This window comes from Lathyrus oleraceus, chromosome 2 (assembly GCF_024323335.1).
Source record: "Lathyrus oleraceus cultivar Zhongwan6 chromosome 2, CAAS_Psat_ZW6_1.0, whole genome shotgun sequence".
Taxonomy (NCBI): domain Eukaryota; kingdom Viridiplantae; phylum Streptophyta; class Magnoliopsida; order Fabales; family Fabaceae; genus Lathyrus; species Lathyrus oleraceus.
The window spans coordinates 345,880,835-345,906,180 of record NC_066580.1 but is presented as its reverse complement, the minus strand read 5'-3'; the positions used below and the strand labels follow the sequence as shown (position 1 = coordinate 345,906,180).

Sequence of the window (25,346 nt, the reverse complement as noted above, 5' to 3'; positions counted from 1 at the left end):
GATAATACAGCTCAATCCTCGGTATTCTCTTTCATGGATGGTTTCTCCGGATATAATCAGATCAAGATGGCGCCAGAGGACATGGAAAAGACGACATTCATTACACCTTGGGGCACGTTCTGCTATAAGGTGATGCCATTTGGGCTAAAGAATGCTGGTGCTACCTATCAGAGGGCAATGACGACTCTTTTTCATGACATGATGCACAAAGAAATTGAAGTGTATGTAGATGATATGATTGCGAAGTCGCAGACAGAAGAGGAGCACCTGGTTAATTTGCAGAAGCTGTTTGATCGGTTGAGAAAGTTCAAGCTGAGGTTGAATCCGAACAAGTGTACGTTTGGGGTGAGATCAGGGAAGCTTTTAGGCTTCATTGTCAGTGAGAAAGGGATTGAGGTTGATCCAGCGAAAGTCAAAGTTATTCAAGAGATGCCTGAACCGAAAACGGAGAAGCAGGTCCGTGGGTTTTTAGGGAGGTTGAACTACATTGCAAGGTTCATATCTCATCTAACAGCCACGTGCGAACCAATTTTCAAACTGCTCAGAAAGAATCAGGCGATCAAGTGGAATGATGATTGTCAGAAAGCTTTTGACAAGATTAAAGAGTATTTACAGAAACCTCCAATTCTGATACCTCCAGTTCCAGGGAGACCTCTGATGATGTACCTATCAGTGACTGAGAACTCGATGGGGTGTGTATTGGGACAGCATGACGAGTCTGGTCGAAAAGAGCATGCCATATACTACCTTAGCAAAAAGTTTACCGATTGTGAAACAAGATATTCACTGCTCGAGAAAACTTGCTGTGCTTTGGCCTGGGCTGCTCGCCGACTGAGGCAGTATATGTTGAACCATACTACCTTATTGATTTCTAAGATGGATCCAGTAAAGTACATCTTTGAGAAACCAGCTCTCACCGGGCGCGTTGCTCGTTGGCAGATGATTCTAACAGAATATGATATTCAGTACACGTCACAAAAGGCCATCAAAGGTAGTATTCTATCAGACTACCTCGCCGAGAAACCGATTGAAGATTATCAGCCTATGATGTTTGAATTCCCTGACGAAGACATCATGTATCTGAAGATGAAAGATTGTGAAGAGCCTCTTGTCGAGGAAGGACCGGATCCTAATGACAAGTGGACACTGATGTTTGATGGGGCTGTGAATATGAATGGTAACGGTGTTGGGGCAGTATTGATCAATCCTAAAGGTGCTCATATACCTTTTTCTGCCAGATTGACGTTTGACGTCACCAACAACGAAGCTGAGTATGAGGCTTGTATCATGGGGATAGAAGAAGCCATTGATCTGAGGATCAAAACGCTTGACATTTATGGAGATTCCGCTCTAGTGATCAATCAAGTCAACGGAGATTGGAATACGAATCAGCCGCATTTGATTCCGTATAGAGATTACACCAGAAGAATACTGACGTTCTTCAAGAAGGTGAAGTTGTACCATGTCCCCCGGGATGAGAATCAAATGGCCGATGCCTTGGCCATTTTGTCGTCTATGATCAAAGTTCATTGGCGGAATCATGTGCCACATGTTGCGGTGAATCGACTTGAGAGGCCTGCGTATGTGTTTGCAGCCGAGTCTGTTGTGATTGATGAGAAGCCGTGGTATTACGACATCAAGAACTTCCTCAAGACTCAGGAGTATCCTGAGGGTGCGTCGAAGAATGACAAGAAAACCCTGAGAAGGCTAGCTGGAAGCTTCTATTTGAATCAGGATGATGTGTTGTATAAGAGAAACTTTGACATGGTCTTGCTCAGATGCATGGACAGACCCGAGGCGGACGTGTTAATGCAGGAAGTTCATGAAGGTTCCTTCGGTACTCATGCCGGCGGACATGCAATGGCTAAGAAATTGTTGAGAGCGGGTTATTACTGGATGACTATGGAATCCGATTGTTTCAAGTATGCTCGGAAGTGCCATAAGTGTCAAATCTATGCTGATAAGGTGCATGTACCACCAAGCCCTCTGAATGTCATGAATTCGCCTTGGCCGTTTGCCATGTGGGGCATTGATATGATTGGGAAGATTGAGCCTACTGCTTCGAATGGACATCGCTTCATCTTGGTTACGATTGACTACTTCACCAAATGGGTGGAAGCAGCTTCCTACGCTAACGTTACCAAACAAGTGGTTACCCGGTTCATCAAGAAAGAAATCATATGTCGTTATGGAGTTCCTGAGAGAATCATCACTGACAATGGTTCGAATCTCAACAACAAGATGATGAAAGAGCTTTGTAAAGATTTCAAGATTGAACATCACAATTCTTCTCCTTACAGACCAAAGATGAATGGTGCTGTAGAAGCGGCAAACAAGAATATCAAGAAGATTGTGCAGAAGATGGTCGTTACGTACAAGGATTGGCATGAGATGCTGCCTTTCGCTTTGCATGGGTACCGTACCTCAGTACGTACGTCGACCGGGGCAACCCCTTTCTCCCTTGTGTATGGTATGGAAGTTGTCCTACCTGTTGAAGTGGAGATTCCTTCTCTGAGAGTTTTATTGGATGTCAAGCTGGACGAAGCCGAGTGGATTCGAACAAGGTTTAACGAGTTGAGCCTTATCGAGGAGAGACGGCTAGCAGCTGTATGCCATGGACAGTTGTATCAGCGAAGGATGAAGCGAGCCTTTGATCAGAAAGTGCGTCCTCGAAGCTATCAGATCGGTGATCTAGTTTTGAAGAGGATCCTCCCTCCTGGTGCAGATAACAGGGGCAAGTGGACTCCTAATTATGAAGGTCCATATGTTGTGAAGAAGGTATTCTCCGGTGGAGCCTTGATGCTTATAACTATGGATGGTGAAGATTTTCCGTCTCCTGTTAACTCAGATGTAGTCAAAAAATACTTCGCATAAATTGACCCGCTGGACAAAGAGAAAAAGAGTCCAGGCAAAAAAATGGGCATCCCGGCGAACCAAAAAACAGAAAGAAAAGGTTCGGGCAAAAATTAGGGATAAAAATGAAAAGAATTTGTACACCCGGTAAGTCGAAAACCCGCAAGGGCGACTTAGGCAAAAATGGGTATCCCGGTGGATTGAAAACCCGAAAGGCCGATCCAGGCAAAAGAGGGATTAAAGCGAAGACTACAGTCTGAGTTGTCTGTACTTCATCAAGCTTTGTCATCTGCCATCTCGAAAGATGTGATCCGTCCAGTCATTCTTCTCAGAAAGCAAGGAGTTGGGAGGAAAACTGATGATCTGTGAGTTATAACAGAATTGGGAAATAGTGGATGCCGTGTTCACGTTGCCATTAGGATAGATTTTTCCTTTTGTGCGCAATTACCTCTTTCTAGGAATTGCTTCCCAATGTATTTGCCTCTTCAGGCACATTTTCAATCAATAAAAGTCGTTATTCAGATAAATGGCTCGTCTGTTTTTATCTTTACTGTTTTGTTTGCAAAAATGTCCGAATTTTTTGATAAGCATTGCATATAAGAACATGAAGGCTACACAATAACGTGCAAAAAGATGGAACATTTGAAAATCATTTTGAACGTTGAGGACACTTGAGCGTATCTTGTCCATGTATCCTCTGGGGGCATTTTGTTGTGCTGTTTTTCAGGTTGGCATCTGTGAGGACGTTTCCTCAGCAGATATTTTCCCCAAGCAAGTATGGAAGCTATCAGAGCTATGTTCCCCTGCGGAGACGTCTGTGGATAGTGCCTTCTATTCCCCAACAGGTCTAAGGATTGCCTATCCCCAGCAGGCCTGTATTTCCCGATTTCCTCCCCGAGTGCGGCAGGTTCATTGAAATTTATCTCCAACATTTATCCTATCTGTGGACTGAAGGATATCCCCAGCGGAGTTTACCTTTCCCCAGCAGCAGTGCTATTCTCCAACATGAGTGAGAAGTCGTCGCTCTCCCTGCAGAGTCTCCCCGCAGAGTTGGAGTGCCCAATCAGTTTTGGCTCCCCAGCCGGAGTTTTTCATCATTTTGCATGTAGTAATCATTGCATCCTCAGAATGCGTAGCATTTCCATTCCATATGGAGCATTACGCCATAGAAAAATTCAAACATATGCATTCATGTGTTAACCTCACAGACCATATCCCCGGCAGAGGCGGATCATTTCATTCAACATCAGCACAGCAAGTCTGCTACAGTTGCTCTTGACAGTATTCAGGATTGATATCCCCACAGAGGTTTATTACCTCACCCATTGGTGACAGAAAGTTTGTTTCTCTCCAGTGAGACCCCCAGCAAGTGGTCAACCTTGCCTTGACATATCTAAAAAGTCGTTCTTGTGATACCAGTAAGTGTCATACTAGCACCCGCATGTGTTTCTTTGTTTGGTGTCGGTAAACACCATTGTTTCGGTGTCTGTAAACATCGGGTTTTCTCTCCGGTCATCAGTAAATGTCTGGTCATTATTTTTGGTGTCGGTAAACACCATTGTTTCGGTGTCTGTAAACATCAGGTATTCTCCCCAGTCATCGGTAAATGTCTGGTCATCATTTTTTGGTGTCGGTAAACACCATTGTTTCGGTGTCTGTAAACATCGGGGTTTCTCCCCAGTCATCGGTAAATGTCTGGTCATTTTTTGATGTCGGTAAACATCATCTTTCGATGTCTGTAAACATCGAGTCTTTTCTACAGTCATCGGTATATGTCTGATAACCCCCAGCTAGAAATCCCCAGTAGAGTCATCTGTAAATGTCCTATCTGGTTTCCAGTTGCAAATATTTGTTCTCCTTTGGTGAAGTGTTCCCAGTCATCGGTAAATGTCTGGTCGTTTTTGGATGTCGGTAAACATCATCTTTCGATGTCGGTAAACGTCGAGTCTCATCCCAGTCATCGGTAAATGTCTGGTCATGTTTTGTTTCCTTGTTGATAAAATCAAGATCCCCAGAAGTCGTCGGTAAACGTCTTGTCTGATTACACCACAAAGATTTTGTTCCTCCCCAAGTGGAGACGCCATCACTAAATGGCCCAGTATGCTTCGATATCAGTAAATATTGAATGCCCAGTTTTATCCGCCATCGGTAAATGACCCCGCTTTCTTCAATATCGGTAAATATCAGATCTCCAGTTGCAGTAGCCATCGGTAAATGGTCAAGTTGAAGTTGATATCGGTAAATGTCAAGTTTCTTTGAAGCCACCATCGGTAAATGGTCTTGCTTCCTTTTACATCAGAGTTGTTTCCCAACAGCCATCGGTAAATGGTCTTGCTGAAGTTGATATCGGTAAATATCAAGTTTCCAGTTTCCAACCATCGGTAAATGGTTTCGCTTTTCTGAAGTTGACAATTGCAGGCGTCATCGGTAAATGACATGGTTCTTCTTGTATCATATCCGGCAGAGTGCAAATTTCTACGGTTCTTGGTATTCAATCCCTGTTTACCCTGAAAGTCTGACAGCCGTCGCTATCATCCGTTCGGGTTCCCAGCTGATTGAATAGGGGAAGCTATAGCACCTCAAATTTGCACCTATCATTGTACATACATTTTCATATTAGGTCATATCATATCATGGTCCATTGCATAGCATTGCATTGCCTCTTTTGCCTCAAGTGCAAGCCAATCAAGAAATTAGGTCAAACTGATCAGGAGATCAGTCAGTCAAGCAAGCAAGTGTGTTTTTCAAGGAGCCAAGGCCCTAGGGTTGGTCCAACATGTTCACATGACTTGGGGGTCCATTTGAAGTGTTTTGGTCAAGGATTGGATGTTCAGAAGTCATCAGTCAATGCACAGTCAGTCAGAAACCCTAAAAGTCAACTGTGGGTCAACTGTCCATTTAATCAGTGATTTGATGATGGGATTTGGTCTGAGAAAGCTTATTCATGTCCAAATAGGCCTCATATATCATGTCAAACACCATCATGGAAGAATTTGAAGCCAGACAAGAAATTTCCAAAAATGGAAACTGGAACTGTAACTGAAACTTACCAAAAATGGAAAGTCTTGATCCTCAAACTTACATCATGATACAAGCTTCAAATGAATTTTTGCCCAACATGAAAGTTGAAGATCTTGTTCTCCCATTTCCAAAAAGTCCAAGAACTCTCAATTCCCATGTATGGTTGGCAAGTTATGATCGAATCGTTTTCAGAAAATTTTGAACTTCAAAAGGCCATATCTCTCAAACCATTTGGCCAATTTGGGTGGGGTTTTTTCCTACAAACCACATTTGATCCCCTCTTTCCAAAAATGTAACTTTCATGTGCCAAAACTTCACCAATCAAAATGGCATTTTTGAACCTACTTGAATTAATTTTAAGTAAGGGTGAAAAGTGACTTTTTGAAATAATCATTTCCAACCATTTCTACCATTCAAATATGGTCTGAAAATGCATTTGAGACATGTTGCCAAGTCCTTTTTATGCAGTACATGTAGCCCATGCTAAGTTGCTTGAAAATGGGAAGAAAAGTACATTTTTTACCAACTCTATCCCATATTTCCATGGATTGTGATTTGTACTCAAAAACAGAATTTTTGGACATCATTTCTGTCATTGAGAACCCTTGTAGCAGCAGCAGCCAGGACTTTGCACAAAAAACATATCATTCTCTCAAAATCACATCTTGGCATTTTTACAAAAAAACTGTCCAAAACTTCCAAAGAGCTTGACATTGCCTTTGCCAAAAACAACATCAACACAATATCTTGGGCTCATTTTAACATTGTTTCTCCACCTGTAGAAGCCCCTTGCCCGACTGTTTTTCCAAGGTGACAGCCATGGCAGAGTTTGTTTGAAGCCAAGCCAAGCCATCTCAAGCCAAACTTTCTTAAGCCATGATAAAGTTTGATGTTCGAATATGCTTTTGCTTGTTTTTCTCTTAATATCTCGAATCAATATTAATGGTTGTGGGAGTATTAATGTACGTGCTTAGATGAACATGTTGATATGTTGTTTGTTGATTTTGGTCATGAAATGCCCTTGCTGTTTTTTTAAAATGATGAAGAAGATGATGCTGCTACAGTAGAAACCCTAGCCATTTCTGCCCAGAATTTTCTGTTTCACTCGTACGCTACATGGCCCATTCCAGCAACAACCAATAGAAACATTTTATTTTCATGGCCAAAACGACTGCGTCTCACTAAGTGGGTTCTGGAATTACAAAAATGCCACCCCCGGGCCCCATGTCACATTGAATCATGTCATTTTTTCCATTTTTATTTCATTTGTGATCTTCATCTTACAAAAATCATAACTTGTTCAATTTTGATCCAAAATTCATGGGACTTGTTGCATTGTGTTCACATGAATCTCTAGTTTTTTGTCATATATTTTCCAGAATTTGTGCATGGTCGAATTTTAAATGGTGCTAGGGTTTGTGACATGTGACCAATTTTTGTACACTTTGCCAAAACATTTGTGAAATGATGATACTTTATCCAATGGCTCCCAAATGTTTTTGTGCTTAAACTAGACACACTCATGGTGATTTTGGTGTAGAGTTTGTGAATTTATCATTTCTGGTTTGGGAGATATGATTTTTTGAATTAGGGTGTGACAATTTGTGTCACACCATTGATGTCCAACTTGATGATTTTTGATACCATGCTTCTTGACCTCCAAATGAATTGATTTTTTGCATGAACCTACTCTTGAATGTCTAGTTCACATGTAAATTTTCTTGGAATTATTTGTGGCATTTCCTAATTGTTTGAGATTTTCTCCCCTGCTTGGTCATATGTTGACTTTGTGTGACACATGTTCCCATTTCATTTGTGAAATTCTCATACTTTATTGGATGGACTTGAAATTTTACATGAGATAACTAGACATCCTCATCTTTGCCATGGTTTTGATCCCATTCATTTATCGTATGCTATCTCCGATTTATGATTTTTCTAAGTTGATGCATGTTTGGTTGACTTCTTTGAGCATTTTCAAAATTGCTTTGACTTTCTGATTTTCATTGACTGCCTTCCATTTGTCCAAATGGGATGAAATTTGACATGCTTACCATGCTGTCGGTTGTGATTGATCATGATTTATTTGGTGATTTTTGGAAATGTTTAAGATTGCTTTTGAGTTAAGTCTTGCTGTTGACTTCTATGAGCTTCTAAATGCCATGCTTTGACCTAATTTGTTCATGAAATGATGATGATGATTGATATGAATGTGAACCCAATTGGTTTTGTTTCTTGAATGTTTGAACATGATTTTGGATGCTTGCCCTTTGCTGTTTTGACTTTTTCATTCCTTTTCGACCCTAGGCTTGTCCTAGTGGTCCTGTTACTCACTGTTGAGCTCATGTTTTCAGGTTGACCAACAAATGACCAATGAGACCAATTCTTTTTGATTGAGCTCGCTTAAAAATCATTGTCTAACTTGTTTGTTTTGTAGATGGCTTGGCTCACATGCCTTAAGCCTTGTGCCTTGCACATCCATTTGCCTCCAATTAACTGTTGATGTCTGTTTCTTTTTGCTTTGTTTTGAAGTTGCATACTAACATCTGCTTGACTGTTTCAGGTGCTTTTAGTTGCTTAGTTCCTTGTGAACTTTTGCTTTGCTTTGCTTGTATAAGCAATTTGCATTGAGGTATACTTCTAATCTTCATGTAGTCTGGAAGACCTGGCCTGTTACTTGGCCAGGCAACTGTCTGAAGTCCTCCTTAAGAGGCAATGTTTGTGATTGTTTGATTTTGTCCTTGCATAGAGTCAAAGACCTCCTAAGTGAAGAGGCAATTGGCAGAACCAAGGGATAAGCAACCTATCCCCTGCTATTCAGTGTGTCATCTGCTTTGCTCACACCACTGTGTTGATGCATTGCAGATACAAACCCAAGATCTTGTACGATTGTACAGTTGAGTCAGTTTTAAATGTGTAGAAGGGTTCCCACTTTCTGAACCCACACATTCTTGTCAAATGCTCTCCCAGGCCAGGGATAGAAGCAATGAGGCACACCCCTCATCTCCTTTCATCTGCTTCACCTTAGCCCCTCAATGGCAAGGTTAAGAGCACATTCACCCAGTTCCAGAGGTTTGTTTGTTGAGGTTGATATGACCCCTCGACTAAAACCTAACCCTTGTTTGAGCCACTTGCTTGTGTATAGTGTGTGCTATCTGTGCTTGTAGGATTGCTTGACTTGCTTCCTGTGCAAGTTAGGATTGTTTGACTTGCTTCCTGTGCAAGTTAGGATTGTTTGACTTGCTTCCTGTGCAAGTTAGGATTGTTTGACTTGCTTCCCGTGCAAGTTAGGATTGTTTGACTTGCTTCCTGTGCAAGTTAGGATTGTTTGGCTTGCTTCCTGTGCAAGTTAGGTGTGTGTGTGGCTTGCTTCCTATGCAAGTCATGTTTAGGATAGGCTTGCTTCCTGTGCAAGTTAGCTAGAAACCTTAACTTAGGGTTGATTTTGCATGATAACATCTAGGCTCGAGTCGTAGTCTCCCTAGTTGTGTCTCCCTCTGTTATCTGGTTAGGCTAGTCCTTTATCCCTCTGTAGGGGAACTACATCGCCCTGATCTTCATACCAGATGAAGTATGTAGGCAGGAGATTGAGTTGATCTCTCCGGGCGCCTTTTCTTTTCTTTTGTGTGTGTTGTTTGACAGTTGCTAGGCTCGAGTGCCTGACTCCTTAGCAATTTGTTGTCTGTTTGTTTGAGTGTGTGCTTGACAGTTATGGGCTCGAGTCCCCGACTCCCTACTAACTTGTTGCCTTGTTGTGTGCTGGGAAGCCGATGTAAGTCCATCGAGTGGCATTTGGGTTCCAGTGTGGGTTTGTTGGTTCGGATGCTGATGTAAGTCCAGTGATTGGCAGTCGGGCTCCACGTTTGCCTCTTTGTGTGTGTTCTGGTTCGGACGCTGATGTAAGTCCAGTGATTGGCATTCAGGCTCCACGTTTGCCTTTGCTTGTGTTTGTTTGTGTGCGTGTCAGCCGAGCTACGAATGCTCTGATTCTTCTCTCGTCCGAGAAGATACGTATGTATAGGATGCGATATCCTAGCGAGCATGTGTCGTCTCCCCAGTCCGAACTACTTCGACTCTGATGTCTATGCCTGATAGACTAAGTAGGCCCAGGATGCGATATCCTGCCGAGTCAGTTTCAGTCAGTTTCTTTTGTCTCTTTCAGCTAGTGTGTGTGTGTTTGAGCAGTGTTTAGCAACCATTTATCCTTCCTTTTGTGCGTGGATCCCGTAGAGTACTACGGATGCGTAGGGGTGCTAATACCTTCCCTTCGCATAACCGACTCTCGAACCCATTCTCTTTGGTCGCGAGACCATGTCTTTTCCAGGTTTACTCTGAGCGTTTCCTTTCCCTCTTTTGGGATAAATAACGCACGGTGGCGGCTCTGTTGTTCTTTCTTTCCCGCCGGTTTTTTTCGCGTGATGCGACATGAGGCATTGATGTTCCAACCGCACCCGTGGTCGACATGGTTAAGGCTGCACTTGTCATCGGTGGCAAAGTGGTAACCTGTGAGATTACTGTTTCCATAGTGGATAAAGTTCCTCGTGGTACTTCATCCGTGTTATTTTCTGACATTTTCATAGTGTTTCGTGGCTTACTATACAATTTGCCACTTCTGAGTTTCATGCAATTTCGCAACTGCTCTAGCACCGTCCCACTGGGCGTGCCATTTTGTTTACTGTGGAAATTGGTAAACAACCACTGGTCCTCCCTAGGCCTTAAAACAAAGGGTTACTTGCAGGATCAACCAGTTGATACTAGGACATGTGCTAGTGCAAGTGAGGCTTGTCCAACTCAATGAAATAACTTTGTGAGGAACGGCTCCCAACAAAGTGTCGAACAAGTGTAGAATTTTCCACACGAACGGTTTAGACGATGCTACAGCCTATGGGTGACTCGTGATCGACAGCGCTATAGCATTCAAAAGATGTACACGACGAACACGCTTTCGGTAAACTCTATTATCATAATAGAATCAGTGTCGACAGCGTAGATGACAACGTAAAATGAAAACTCAAAAGTAAACAAAATTAAGATAAAATGTTCAACGGGAACAATTGAAAAGTAAGGAAGTTGCATTGAAATAAATATGGTGATTCACGTACATAGCACTCTAAAAAACTCTTGCTTCCTCGCGCTGGGAATGGGAAGTTTTCTTACAGGTGATTTTCAGTACAAAGTGAACACCCTGAGTCCTTCGTGGGACATTCTATTTATACTAAACTAAAGGAACTGCTCATAAGCTAAAACTCCTAGAAACTAGCAGAGGTTATGTCACACGATCTGCACAACCGTTGCACCCATGTCTTGCTAACTGCTCTAGATTCTGGCGCTCTTATTCTTCTTGTAACTGCTGGTTATTTTTAAATTTCAAATTTCTCCCGCCCAGACATTAGGGCGATGCTTTCTTCTACGCATTTGGCTATAATTCTTTAAGTCTCAAACTTCAACTCAGTTGACGAAATGGCCTGTCGACCAGTCCATCTTCTCTTGTCGGCTTCCCCTTGACTTGTATTTTTTCCCACTCTTGCTTGCCTCCAACACCTCTTCATCCTTTGATGGGGTATAACCCCCAAATTTACAGGACTCTGTCATTAACTATGCTTTCAGCATGCCTTAGAGATTTTTCGTGGTAACAGTTGGCCATAGTTTTTCTCATTTTGGATCTCTCTACACTGTTAAGTGTTTGATTAGGAAATCAATAACAGAGTCGTAGCTCTGATACCAACTTAAGGTGAGAAAAACAAGAAAGGGGGGTTTGAATTGTTTTAAAAAATAAAAGTTTTTTCAAAAGATAAGAACACACAGAATTTTATACTGGTTCGCTTAGAAAACAAAGCTACTCCAGTCCACCCGGCCAAGGTGATTTCTCCTTCAAAAAGGACTTAATCCACTAATCTTGTAAGATTACACAACTAATCATCTAAGAGAATGATCTCTTAGTCCTCTCAAGTATACAGACTGCGCAGAGTCACTTGAGGAACAAAACAATATAGCAAAATAGATTTGTAATAAAGAGTGCTTCTAAGAGTAAGCAAGTATTACAACAAAGTATTGGAGCAAGAGTTTTCACGTATGAGCAGCAGCTCATGAAAGATTGAGAGAGAATATGAATGACTTTTTCTGTGTGTTGTTGTTGTGTCTCTCAATGAGGTAGACTATCCTTTATATAGTAGTGAGAAGGACCGTTGGAGTGATGACGGAAACTTGGCCTTTGATGAGCATTCAATGTCATTACTTCTGTGTTTCTTGCTAAAACCATTTTGTCTCCCTGAATAACTTCTTTCTTAAAATACTTCCTTTCCATATTGGGAAATTATTTCCGTTACTTTTTCTGGACTTAGTGAATCTTCATCAGAGTCTTGTTGTATCGGAGTCATTCTTTAGAAGGAGATCATGTCTGAATTCATCAGAGCTTCTCAGAGTACTAGTCTTTCTTGATAATCAGAACTAAGACCCATAGTTGTTAGAGATTCTGGTTCGTTTTACTGTCTTGCTTTGGTCAGATTCATAACTTCTTGGGCGTACTTCTTCCTCAGCGGTGTTTGATCTTCTAGCACTTTGTATCTGATAAAATGATCAGAGTCCTTCGTTGCTGTTCAGAGTCCTACACACTTAGAAAAATTTCGTTTGGGTGCCATTTTTGGTTTCATCCTTTGTTATCATCAAAATCTTGGAATTCTATTGTAGAACCAATTTTGTTCTTACACAACACTCGGCTAATCTCGACAGGATGAAGGCACCAACTAGAGAAAAAAAGTTGGGGATGGACATAAATCATCCACCTCAAAAGCTCGACCATGATTGGGGAAAGAGAGAGGATATGCTGAGGATTTGCATCATAGGACGAGTGAACTCTTCACCATCCATAGTTGTAAGAATCAAAGCACCACCTAAAAAGAATCTCTTGACAACATATGAGCCTTCATAATTAGGAGTCCATTTTCCCCTAGCATCTGGTTTGAAAGATAAAATCTTCTTGAGCACGAGGTCACATTCTCTGAATACACGAGGCTTGACCTTCTTATGAAATGCTTTCTTCATTCTCTTCTGATATAACTGACTGTGACACATGGCAATCAATCTCTTCTCTTCAATCAAATTCAGATGGTCATATCTGGTCTGACACCAATCAACTTCAGTCAACTTGGCTTCCATCAAAACACGCAATGATGGGATATCAACCTCTATTGAGAGCACAACTTCCATGCCATAAACAAGTGAGAAAGCGGTTGCCCCTGTTGAAGTGCGGACGGATGTACGGTGCCCATGCAGAGCAAATTAGAGCATCTCATGCCAATCTTTATACATCACAACCATATTCTGAATGATCTTCTTGATGTTCTTATTTGAAGCTTCAACAACCCCATTTATCTTAGGTCTGTAGGGAGAAGAATTATGATGTGAAATCTTGAAGTCTTTGCAAAGAGCTTCCACCATATTATTATTCAAGTTCTATCCATTGTCAGTAATGATCTTACTTGGCACACCATACCGACATATAATCTGATTCTTGATAAACCTCATAACAACTTGCTTGGTTACATTTGCATACGATGCCGCTTCAACCCACTTTGTGAAGTAGTCAATAGCCACCAGAATGAAACGATGTTCGTTCGAAGTTCTGGGCTCAATCATACCAATCATATCAATTCGCCACATGGAGAGGGGCCATGAAGAGGAAATGACATTCAATAGTGTCCGAGGAACATGAATTTTATCTGCATAAGTTTGACACTTGTGGCATTTCTTCACAAACTTGCAACAGTAAGATTCCATTGTCAGCCAATAGTAACATGCTCTCAACATCTTCTTAGCCATAGCATGTCCATTGGAATGAGTACCAAAGAAACCTTCATGGACTTCAGTCATCAACATGGCTGCTTCGTGTCTATCCATGCATCTGAGCAGAACCATATCAAATTTTCTCTTGTACAACACATCACCATTTAGGTAGAAGTTTCCAACTAATCTCCTTAAAGTTTTCTTATCTTTCAAAGATGCCCCAGGCGGATAAATCTGACTTTGGAGGAAACACTTGATATCAAAATACCATGGCTTTTCATCTTTGACCTCTTCAACAGAAAATACATGATCTGGCCTATCAAGACGTATCATAGTCAAATAGGGAACTTCATTCCAAAACTTCACCACGCTCATTGAAGGCAACGTCGCAAGAGCATCTGCCATCCGGTTTTCATCTCGAGGGATATGATGAAACTCAACCTTTGTAAAGGAAGTTGAAATCCTCCTTGCATAATCTCTATATGGTACCAAACTGGGTTGATTCGTCTCCCATTCACCTTTGATCTAATTCATGACCAAAGTTGAATCTCCATAGACTTCCAAATACTTCATTCTGAGATCAATGGCCTCTTCAAGCCCCATAATGCAAGCTTCATGCTCAGCCATATTATTCGTACTCTTGAAAGTCAACCTAGCTATAAATGGAAAATGAGTGCCTTGAGGAGTAATAATCACTGCCCCAATGCCATTACCATACTGATTAATAGCTCCATCAAATACCATGCTCCAACGGGAACCAAGTTCTGGCCCTTCTTCAAGCAATGGTTCATCACAATCTTTCATTTTTAGGTACAAGATCTCTTAGTCAGGAAAATCATATTGTACTAACTGATAATCTTCAATCGGTTGGTGAGCCAAATGGTCAGCCAAGGCACTACCTTTAATTGCTTTTTTAGGTCGGTATTCAATATCATACTCGGATAACAACATCTGCCAATGGGCAATCCTCCCAATTAAAGCAGACTTCTCAAAAATATACTTGATTGGATCCATTTTGGATATCAACCAAGTAGTATGATTCAACATATACTGACGCAGACGCTTAGCAGCCCAAGCCAATGCGCAATAAGTCTTTTCTAGCATAGAATACCGAGTTTCACAGTCGGTGAATTTCTTATTGAGGTAGTAAATAACATATTCTTTCTCTCCAGTTTTGTCTTGCTGACCAAGAACATAACCCATACTTTCATCAAGCACAGTCAAATACATGATCAAAGGTCTTCCTTCAACAGGTGGAGACAGAATTGGAGGCTCAAGCAGATACTCTTTAATACTGTCAAAAGCTTTTTGGCAATCTTCGATCCAATCACAAGACTGATCTTTCCGAAGAAGCTTGAATATAGGCGCACATGTGGCAGTCATGTGCGATATAAATCTCGAGATGTAATTCAAGCGGCCGAGGAAACCTCTGACTTGCTTCTCAGTTTTGGGCGTAAGCATTTCTTGTATTGCTTTGACCTTGACAGGATCAACTTCAATACCCTTCTCGCTGACAATAAAGCCCAACAACTTACCATAACAAACACCAAAAGTACACTTATTGGGATTCAAGCGGGGTTTGTACTTCCTCAAACGCTGGAATAACATCAACAAATGCTCAACATGTTCTTCTTCATCACTCAATTTAGCAATCATATCGTTAACATAGACTTCGATTTCTTTTGTACATCATATCATGAAAAAGAGTGGTCATGGCTCTCTGGTATGTCGCACCAGCATTCTTTAAACCGAAAGACATCACTCTATAACATAATGTTCCCTAGGGCGTAATGAATGTGGTCTTCTCCATGTCTTCGGGTGCCATCTTGATCTGATTATAACTGGAAAATCCGTCCATAAACGAAAAGACTTTGAATTTAGTTGTATTTTCTACCAACATATCAATGTGTGGCAGAGGGAAATCATCTTTCGGACTAGCTTTGTTCAAATCTCTATAATCAACACACATACGGAATTTTCCATCCTTCTACGGAACATGCACAATATTGGCCACCCATTGCGGATAATCAACGGTAACAAGAAAACCGTTATCAATCTGCTTCTGGACTTCTTCTTTGATATTCACTGCCATATCGGTATGAGTTCTCCTCAATTTCTGCTTGACTGGCGGCCATTCTGGCTTTAATGGCAATCTATGCTCCACAAACTCAGAATCCAAACCAGGCATATCTTGATAGGACCAAGCAAACACATCTGAATATTCTTGAAGAAGATCAATCAACCCCTTATTAGCTTCTGTACACAGTTGAGACCCAATCTTGACTTTGTTCACATCATCTTCGGAACCCAAGTTGACTAGCTCAATCTTCTCTTCGAATGGCTGAATGGTTTTTTCCTCGTGCTCAAGTAGACGGGATAATTCATCAGATACTTCATCATCAGTCTCTTCCTCAGTCTCAAACATAGGGAAATCAAAGTTTGGAGAGGGAGTATGATCATTGTATTCGATGGGTTTAGGAACCAACCTGCATAATGATTTAATATTTTGATTTAGAGAAGTGAATTATGACCAAATATTATACAGATGGACAATTATTATTTATTTATGTTCTTTGTGATTACCATTTTAGGAAAGCAAAAAGTAAAAATAAAACATCATAGATGTGGATGAATAGAATTGCATTTTATTGATGATAATTTGAAAAATGCCCAACAATGTTCACTTCTCCCTTAGGCATAGGAGAAGTATTTTTTCTAAAAATAATGAAAAAGCAAATTACTTAGAGCGATGGATAATAACAAGACATCAACAGCAGCCCAGTTGTTGCAAGTCTTGTCATGCGTCACAAAATTGGTACAATATTCATCTTCAACGCCTTCGATTACAACAGTTGAGTGTTGTTCATTACCATGGATGAACCCTCCGCTACGGAAACTCGGTTGCACTTCTTCAGCTTTAACATTAGATGGCCCTCGCTGGAATCCAAATCTGCCTCTATTCCTGTTCTCGCAGACTTTTACCATACGACCCCACTGATTTGTACTGCCAACTTCAATAGCTTTCTGAGCATCCTTGAAAGAAGACATGGGTGCCCCAGTTTTCTTTACATCAACAATAGATAGAGCTTGGAACAAAGTTCCAACCTCCTCCTCAGATTCCACATATGAAAAAGACGGCAGATGGCTCACCAACAACGCTTTCTCTCCACCCACAATGACAAGCTTGCCATTCTTCACGAATTTCAATTTTTGGTGCAGAGTGAATGTTACAGCTCCAGCTTCATGGATCCATGGCCTTCCCAACAAACAACTATAGGCTGGTTGGATATCTATTACTTGAAAAGTAATTTGAAAATCACTCAGACCTATCTTCACTGGAAGGTCCATTTCTCCAATGACGGTCTTGCGAGGACCATCAAAAGCTTTAACAATCACACCACTGTACCTCATAGGGGCGCCCTGGTATGACAATCTAGACATAGTTGATTTGGGGAGTACGTTCAGGGAAGAACCGGTATCAACCAACACATTTGACAATGCATCCTCCTTGCAATTCATTGATATATGGAGTGTCAGATTGTGATTTCTGCCTTCCTCGAGAAGTTCTTCATCACAAAAGCTCAAGTCGTTGCAGGAAGTGATGTTAGCCATAATGTGGTCAAACTGATCCACAGTAACATCGTCCTCGACATAGGCTTGCTCTAACACTCTTTGCAATGCTTCTTTGTGCGCTTCAGAATTCATTCGTAGAGACAACACTGAAATCTTCGAAGGAGTTTGCAGCAACTGCTCCACCATATTAAATTCACTCTTCTTGATTAATCTTAGTACCTCGTCATCATCATTAGACTTCAATTTGTTGGATTCACCATACTGACACATTGGAGCACTAAATGGGCTTATTGTAGGTATATCAACCTTCTTACCAACTGAAACATCCTCTATCACCTCTTTCAAGAAAACGGGACCGAAAACACGACCGTTAGGGGTCACCTTCGTAATATCTGCAATATTCACAATAGAATTGGTCGTAGGCAACGAAACCTCTTGACCATTCTCCACCATTATAGCATTATACTAGTAAGGAACAGCTCTATCGGATGCATACGGGACGGGCCCGCTAAACATATCACTAACGGAGATACCGATCTATTGACGTTGTTACTGCTGCTGCTATCAAACTGAATCACTACCCGCTCCGGGGTCTTAAACACTAGAACAATTACATTGACATCATCTATATCCCTCGACTGTTGAGTCTGGATTACATTCTCATCCATCAACTTCTGGATATCTCTCTTGACGATCAAACACCCATGAGGTTTCACGCTACAAATTGCACAACCATCATGGTTGTGTTCACAATCATTGATGGTACACAGGATCCCATGCATCTCCAGCAAGGACCGACGAATACGTCGCACATTGAAGACTCGGAAATTTCCCGGACAACCATCTACCATATTAACAGAGGAATTACCATGAACGGGCAATGGGTTGGCTTTCACATTAGGAGCACAGTCCTCCAAGGACACCATCTCGCTTTTCACTAGCTTATGTACCTCAAACTTCAATGGGTAATAGTTCTCGATATCATGGTCGGGAGTTCCTTGATGAAAGGCATAACGGAGTTTGGGCTTATACCACCACGGAAGTGGTTCTGGAATTTGAGGTGGATTTCTTGGCTGGAGTAGGTTCTTGAGAACCAAAGACGGGTAGAGTTCGGCATAAGACATAGGAATAGGGTCAAAAGAGACCTTCTCCCTCTCGAAGTTTTGTTGTTGTTGATTCTTATTGTTGTTGTTGTAGTTGTTGGTTCTTTATGACAGTTGTTGTTGACGTTCTTGTTGAACTGGCACTGAATTATTGTTAGAAAATACTAGAATAACTAATGAAACTTGATGTTGATGCTGATGTGGTTGCGGACTTCTTCTGACATGAGGCCTTCTCTACCTCCCTATTGATATGCATTGGTTTCCCCTTCCTTCTTTTTGGCAAAACCACTTCCATACTTCTTACTAGATGATACCTCTTTTTTAGACAATCGTCCCTCTCAGACTCCTTCCTCTAATCTCATCCCCATGTTTACCATTTCGGTAAAGTCACTGGGGGAACGGGCAATTATGTGCTCGTAATAAAACGAACTCAGGGTCTTTAGGAAAATCTTCGTCATCTCCTTCTCTTCCAATGGTGGATTAATCTGAGCAGCAAGTTCCCTCCATCTTTGAGTGTATTCGTTGAACGTATCTTTGTCCTTCTGAGACATAGACCTCAGCTGGTCTCTATCAGGTGCCATGTCCATATTATACTTGTACTGCTTCACAAAAGCTTCACCCAAATCATTAAAAGTGTGAACACTTACACTATCTAGCTCCATGTACCATCTTAAAGAGGCACCAGTCAGACTGTCTTGGATGTAGTGAATCAATAACTGATCATTATCAGTTTGAGTTTACATTTTCCTGGCATACATAACAAGGTGGCTAAGGGGACAAGTATTTCCCTTATACTTTTCAAAGTCAGGGACTTTGAACTTCATCGGGATCTTAACGTTTGGTACCAAGCAGAGTTCGGCAACACTCTTACCGAACAGGTCTTTTCCTCTCAATGTCTTCTATTCCTTTCGCAACTCAAGGAAATGATCCTTCATCTCATCCATCTTATCATAAACATCAGGGCCCTCAGATGGCTTAGAATGGTAGATGGTATCCTCAACACGAGGCAGAGTATGAACCACTAGAGGCGACACAGACATGACCGGGCTAGATGCCGACATAGAAGCAAATGTAGGTGCAAACCCTTCAGGCATAAAATTTTATGGAATCCCCCACGGGAATCCGGCAGGCATAGACGGGCCAGGTTGAGTAGCAGTAATAGGCACAGTTGAGGTAGCAACCTATGAGACGACAATCCTCTGAGGAGGAGGAGTTGCAGGAGTTGGAGAAGACTGGTTCTGAGCATCTAGAACAGACTCCATCATAGCAGTTAGACGAGCAATCTTATCCTTCAATTCTCGGTTCTCTTGCCCTAAGTGCTCCATGATTCTCGGTTGATTGGCGCGAGTGTTGTATCAGTGAGTCAGCTTGGCTAAAGCACAGAAGAATAACCGATAAGACATCTGGCAGAAGAAAAACCTGTTGTGCAAATGATGCATGAAATGCAACGTTTTTGTTTGTTTTTATTTTCAAGGAACATACTATTTTATTTGCAAATATATAATTACAATAGTAACAATTTGATTGAACATAAAAATCTCTTTTATTCATAAAAATTTAGAAGTATTACACTGAGTACAATTTCATAAACCATAATACGAATACAAGAGAAAAGGAAACTAATCATCCTAAGGATCCCCTAATAACAGTGTCAGATGATCTGGATGAAGGCGCGTACTTCCTTCGGATGCGTCGGATATCGGACTCAAAAGAAGTCTTCATCTGAGTCTTCTCCAGGACAAGCTAATCAACAATCTTCTACCAAGCGCTGGAAGACTGAGGCATACTAGAGGAAGATGGACCGTCTGGCTCTCTCTGTCTCTTCACTGCCCGGTCTTCAAGAAGTTCAATAAGTGTGTCCTTGTCTTTCGACTCGAGCTGCAACTCCTCATGCTTCCGGCTCAAAGCATGGAACCGCTCTTCCCACATATCCTTCTCTTGCTTCATCTTGGCGAGTGCGTCTTGCAACTCCTCTACGTCTTAGTTAGGGAGAGTTGATGGCTCAACCACAACCATATACATAGGTCTTTCACAAGCATTTAACATCTTCAATTCCAAAGGTCTCTTCTTCACCCAAGTATTGTAAGCTTCCAAAGCTACACAGTTGCACGGACCATGCTCGGATCTTCCTTTCCTATATACATTATGCCAAGCATGTATCATCTTCAGCTTCATCTATTGGGGATCTTTACCGTCTTGATAGAAAAAACCTTTTAACTGAGTGTTATTAGGTTTGTCTCTCAAGGGGAACCCAAGTTGACGACGAGCCAAAGCAGGGTTGTAGTTGATTCCTCCTTATGTACCAATGAGAGGCACATTAGAGAATTCACCACAACTGTAAATAATATCCAATCCACTCAATGCGGAGTCATACAAAACTATATCATCATTAGTGAGGGACACAAGTCTCTGAGACCACCGTAGACATTGTTTGTTCTCCACAAAAGCAGGTGTCTGAGGCAAGTGCGAAATAAACCACTTGTACAGAAGAGGAACACAACACACAATAGTTCCACCACCTTTAGAAATCCTCAATGCAAAGAGAAGTACACATCACTTAACAGAGTAGGCATATAATTTCCAATCAAGAAGATTCTAATGGCGTTAACATCAACAAAACCGTCAATGTTAGGGAACAAAGTCAAACTATATATGAGAAACATAAAGATAGCTTGAAAAGCATCCACACTACCGACTTGAGCCAAGACAGTAGCTTTCCCTATGAGAAACTCAGAAGTCAATCCAAATATTCCTCCTTTCTTCACCCAACGAGCCTTAATCTCAGACTTCTTCAGATGAAGAGCTTCAGCTATAATATGAGATCTGGGAATATCCTCCAATCCACTAAACGACATCTTCTCAGAAACAGATATTCCCAAGAGATGGGCATACTCCTCTAACGTAGGCATAAGCTGATAACCGGGAAAAGTGAAGCAATGATAGAGAGGGTCATAAAACTGAACCAACACACTCAAGAGTCCTTCAACCACATCAGTAAATATCAAAGGTAAGAGCTTTTCATGATGTTGCTTGAAGTCTAAGGGATCTAATACAAAAGATCATAGCTACCTTAGCTCTTTCAAGTCAGGACATCTGAAACTGTACTTCTTAGTGTTCCTTCGTCCACAATCCATGGTCTGAAAATATTTGCAAATAAAACCTCAGTTCCTTGAAGTTATTTTTCGTGTGATAAATGTCATGATGCGTATGAATGCATGAATAATCACAAATAAGGGATTACACACAAGGAAAGCAAAACAAAGGTCAAGGGATGAATCAATTCATTGTCAAGATCAATCATCCATTTTGGTGGATTATGGTTTTCATCTTATTGTAAGACTCCAATTTTGACCCTAAGATCCCTCATGCAATTTTATCATAAGCATTAACATTGGGATCATACTTTGGCATCCTCCTTACCCTTCTTCATTGGGTTTGTTTTGGGAGAGATCACCAAGAACTCTGTGACTATATCATACGTGTATATTATCATTTTACAAACCAAAATACCAAAAATATGTCTTTGTATCCATCTAACTCTTTTGTAGGTAGGGGCATGATCTCCTTGATTCATTGATCACATCTAGGGTTTGAGACCCTCATGAACAAAGAGCACAATCAAGAATCAACTCAATAATGGTTATGATCATCATATATGAGTCCCATTTGCTTCTACATGTTATATTGATCAAGTTTGCTTCAAGAGTTTAAGGGTGATTTGCCTTGGAAACCCTAGTTTGACTGGGTATCTTGAGTAACTTCTCCAAAAAGTTATCTCACCAATTGATCAAATTTATCAAGGGACACTTAAAATTTCATCATCTTATGCATATATGATATACCATGAGTCAATAAAGTCAAGAGAATTGAAGATTAGCAAGTTGGTTGATGGTGGTTGGCTAGATGAATTCATCTGATCAAAACTGGGTCTCCCTAGACTCTATCTCCTACAATTTTCATCATATGAAAATTATTCCAAGAGAAAACTTACTCTAAATGACATTCCAAAAAACTTTAATGTTGTGACCTAGAGCTATTTTTGCTTGGAAAATCATTTTCTATGTTGAAACATTATAGGTCATTTTGTCTAAACCCTAATTTGAAAGTCAACTTCCCAAGGCCATAACTTGCTCAATTTTTATGAGATGAAAGATTTCAAAGTTTCAAAATAATATTAAATGTGTTTACTTCAACTTTGATGTTTGGAGTGGGAGCTAATTCAACTTCTTTGAACATGTGATATGAGGCTACATTATAGGTCACTTTTGACTTATACCATTGATCAAGCGATTTTGCCAAACTTCAAAAATGAATAACTCTATCCTTTAAAATCCAAATGACATGAAATTGGTGACCATTTTGAAGGTATTTGAGAGAGCTACAACTTTGATGAAGACACGTTTATCATTAGAAGCTCCCATAAAAAGTTAAGCAAGGTAGAATATTGAGACATATGGCTTGACACTTAAAAAAATTCAATATGTCAAATTTTTCCAAACATCCACCTCAAATATCTCCAAGTTCCAAGCTCCAAATGAAAAAGTGTCCAACATAAAACTTGTTCCTCTTGATCTCACCTTTCCAAAGAGATAAATTTCATGCATTTTGGATGAGAAATGCATAGGCTGCACGTGGCTTAAACAGACTGGTATCATGTGTCAAGAATCAAACTTCAAACAACAATGCTCAATTGCCTTGCAATCCAATCTACCTCCAATGCATATGAACCTCATTTTGGACTTTCAAACAATCATTTCATGGGCCTATGCGCGCCCATGCACCATGCTTGCATCATGTTTCTAAAATTGGAAAGTTGAGTGAGTGTGCAAATATCATTTGAATTCTCTATAAGTTAAAGCCCTCATGCTCAGAAATCATACACACATTGCGCCAGCTTTGAATCCCCACAGAAAACCCTTCACATTAAGAGGATAAACCTGAAAAATTCAGTTGAATTTGAGCTTGAGTCTCCACTGTTTTGGAATTCAATTCTCCAGGAGTCCATTGATTCTAAGCCATTCCATTCCTCTTTTGCAAGCAATTAAAGTGAAGCCAAGCACGATTGAGATCAAGATCTAGCAAGCTCAGACCTCCATTGAAGGTAATTTGCAGAAAATTTGATCTCTTCGATTCTCCTTGTTTCTGGCTCAATTCTCCTGATTATTGTGTTGGCTGAAGTCCTACCAATGTAGGATAGGTGTTTGAGTTGCTTTGAGGTCAAATCGAAGCAACTTAGATCATGAACCTCATTTTTCAATTCCACACATCTCTCAATATAGTTGGAATTGGAAGAAATAGAGGTGATATTCGTTCTCAGTGATGTTTTCTCTTTAAAATCATGTCCCTATTTGAAAGTTTGGTGATGGTTCATGATGACCAGTCCGGCGAAGCTCGCCGGAGAAGACAACCGGAGCTCTGGCTTCGGTGACAGGTTGTCTTTGGTCTAAACCGTGTGATCCATTTCTCATGTTATAATCTCAGCCATTCCTTTTGATTAACATGTTTGCAGCGCAATTGACTCACGTGTTGGTGGAACGCACGCTGTGGATCATCATATCTGCCACCTCAATTAATGAGGGAGATCTGATGGTCCACGTATTTTTGATTTTTCAGATTTTTCATTTAATTCCATTTTCTTTAATATTTCATAATAAAAGTAATATTGATCCAAAAAGTATGGGACTTTCACTAATATTTTTCAAATATTTTTCTCTTTCATATTTTGAATTAAAATTATTTTTTGGATCATTATTAATATTTTTCATGAATTAATTGATTTTTCATTGGTTTTTAATTGTTAAAAAATATTTTTAAGTGTCCAAAAATTATGAAATTTTTTATCCAAGGTCCTTTGACCATTTATTTGGTGTTTTGATGTGATTTTAGGATTTGGACAAAACATATTTGGATTTAATGCATTATTTTAATATTTTTAATTGAATAAATGCCATCTTAATTATGTTAACCATTTGGATTGACTTGTTGGAGTTTCTCCTCTGTTGTTGGGCCTTGGTCAAGGTTGATTTGACTTTGTCAAGTTAATATTATTGGATTTAGGGGATTGATGGAATGTACATTCCATCTCCCAAAATGAATGAATAATATTAATTTGGTAAAAATCCTCTTTTGACCAATTTGTGATCTCATTCATCCCTTTCCCTCTTCATCTAATTCCCCTTCTTCATCCATTCATTTCAATTGGCCAATGACATCTCAAAATCCTAATGCTAGTTGATTGAAAGACTAACATGAGTATGAAAAGATGGATGAATTGAAGGATCAATTCCTTGAGCTGAGCAAGGAACTGAAAACGCTGAGAGGCAAAGATCTGTTTGGGAAAAGTGCTGCTGACTTTGAGAAGTATAAAGGGAACTCTTGTCCACTCAGTCATCTTGTGATGTATGCCTGCAAGATGTCAACCCAGACAGATAATGATAAACTATTGATCCACTATTTCCAGGATAGCCTGACAGGTGCTGCGCTCCGATGGTATATGGGGCTAGATAGTGCAAGTATCCGCACTTTCAATGATCTAAGTGAGGCTTTTGTGAAACAGTACAAGTACAACGTGGATATGGCGCCAGATAGGAACCAGCTGAGGTCCATGTCTCAGAAAGATAAGGAGACATTCAAGGAGTACGCCCAGCGTTGGAGGGAGTTGGCTGCCCAGATCACTCCTCCAAAGGAGGAGAAGGAGATGACGAAAATCTTTCTCAAAACCCTGAGTTCATTTTACTATGAACATATGATTGCCGGTGCCCCCAGTGATTTTACCGAAATGGTAAACATGGGGATGAGACTTGAAGAAGGGGTCTGTGAAGGACGATTGACGAAAGAGGAGGCGTCAACTAGCAAGAAGTATGGGAGCAGTTTCAGCAAGAGTAAGGATAATGAGACCAATGCTATTTCAAGTGGGAGGTAGAGGAGGCCTCAAACCAGAAGAAATCCACCACCCCGTCAGCATCATCATCATCAAGTATCATCCGTCATTCCAGTATTCTCCAACCAGCAAAC

The 25,346-nt window shown here is 40.7% G+C and overlaps 1 protein-coding gene across 1 annotated transcript in view; it reads right to left on the bottom strand.

The window, feature by feature from the left end:
• The window catches only part of LOC127123202 (uncharacterized), a 31,248-nt gene extending 13,566 nt beyond the window's left edge, over nucleotides 1-17,682 (bottom strand). The window contains exon 1 of the mRNA XM_051053445.1: nucleotides 17,449-17,682. Coding sequence (XP_050909402.1) covers nucleotides 17,449-17,682 — 234 coding nt within the window. The remainder of the gene's footprint in view (nucleotides 1-17,448) is intronic.
• Nucleotides 17,683-25,346: the final 7,664 nt, after the last annotated feature.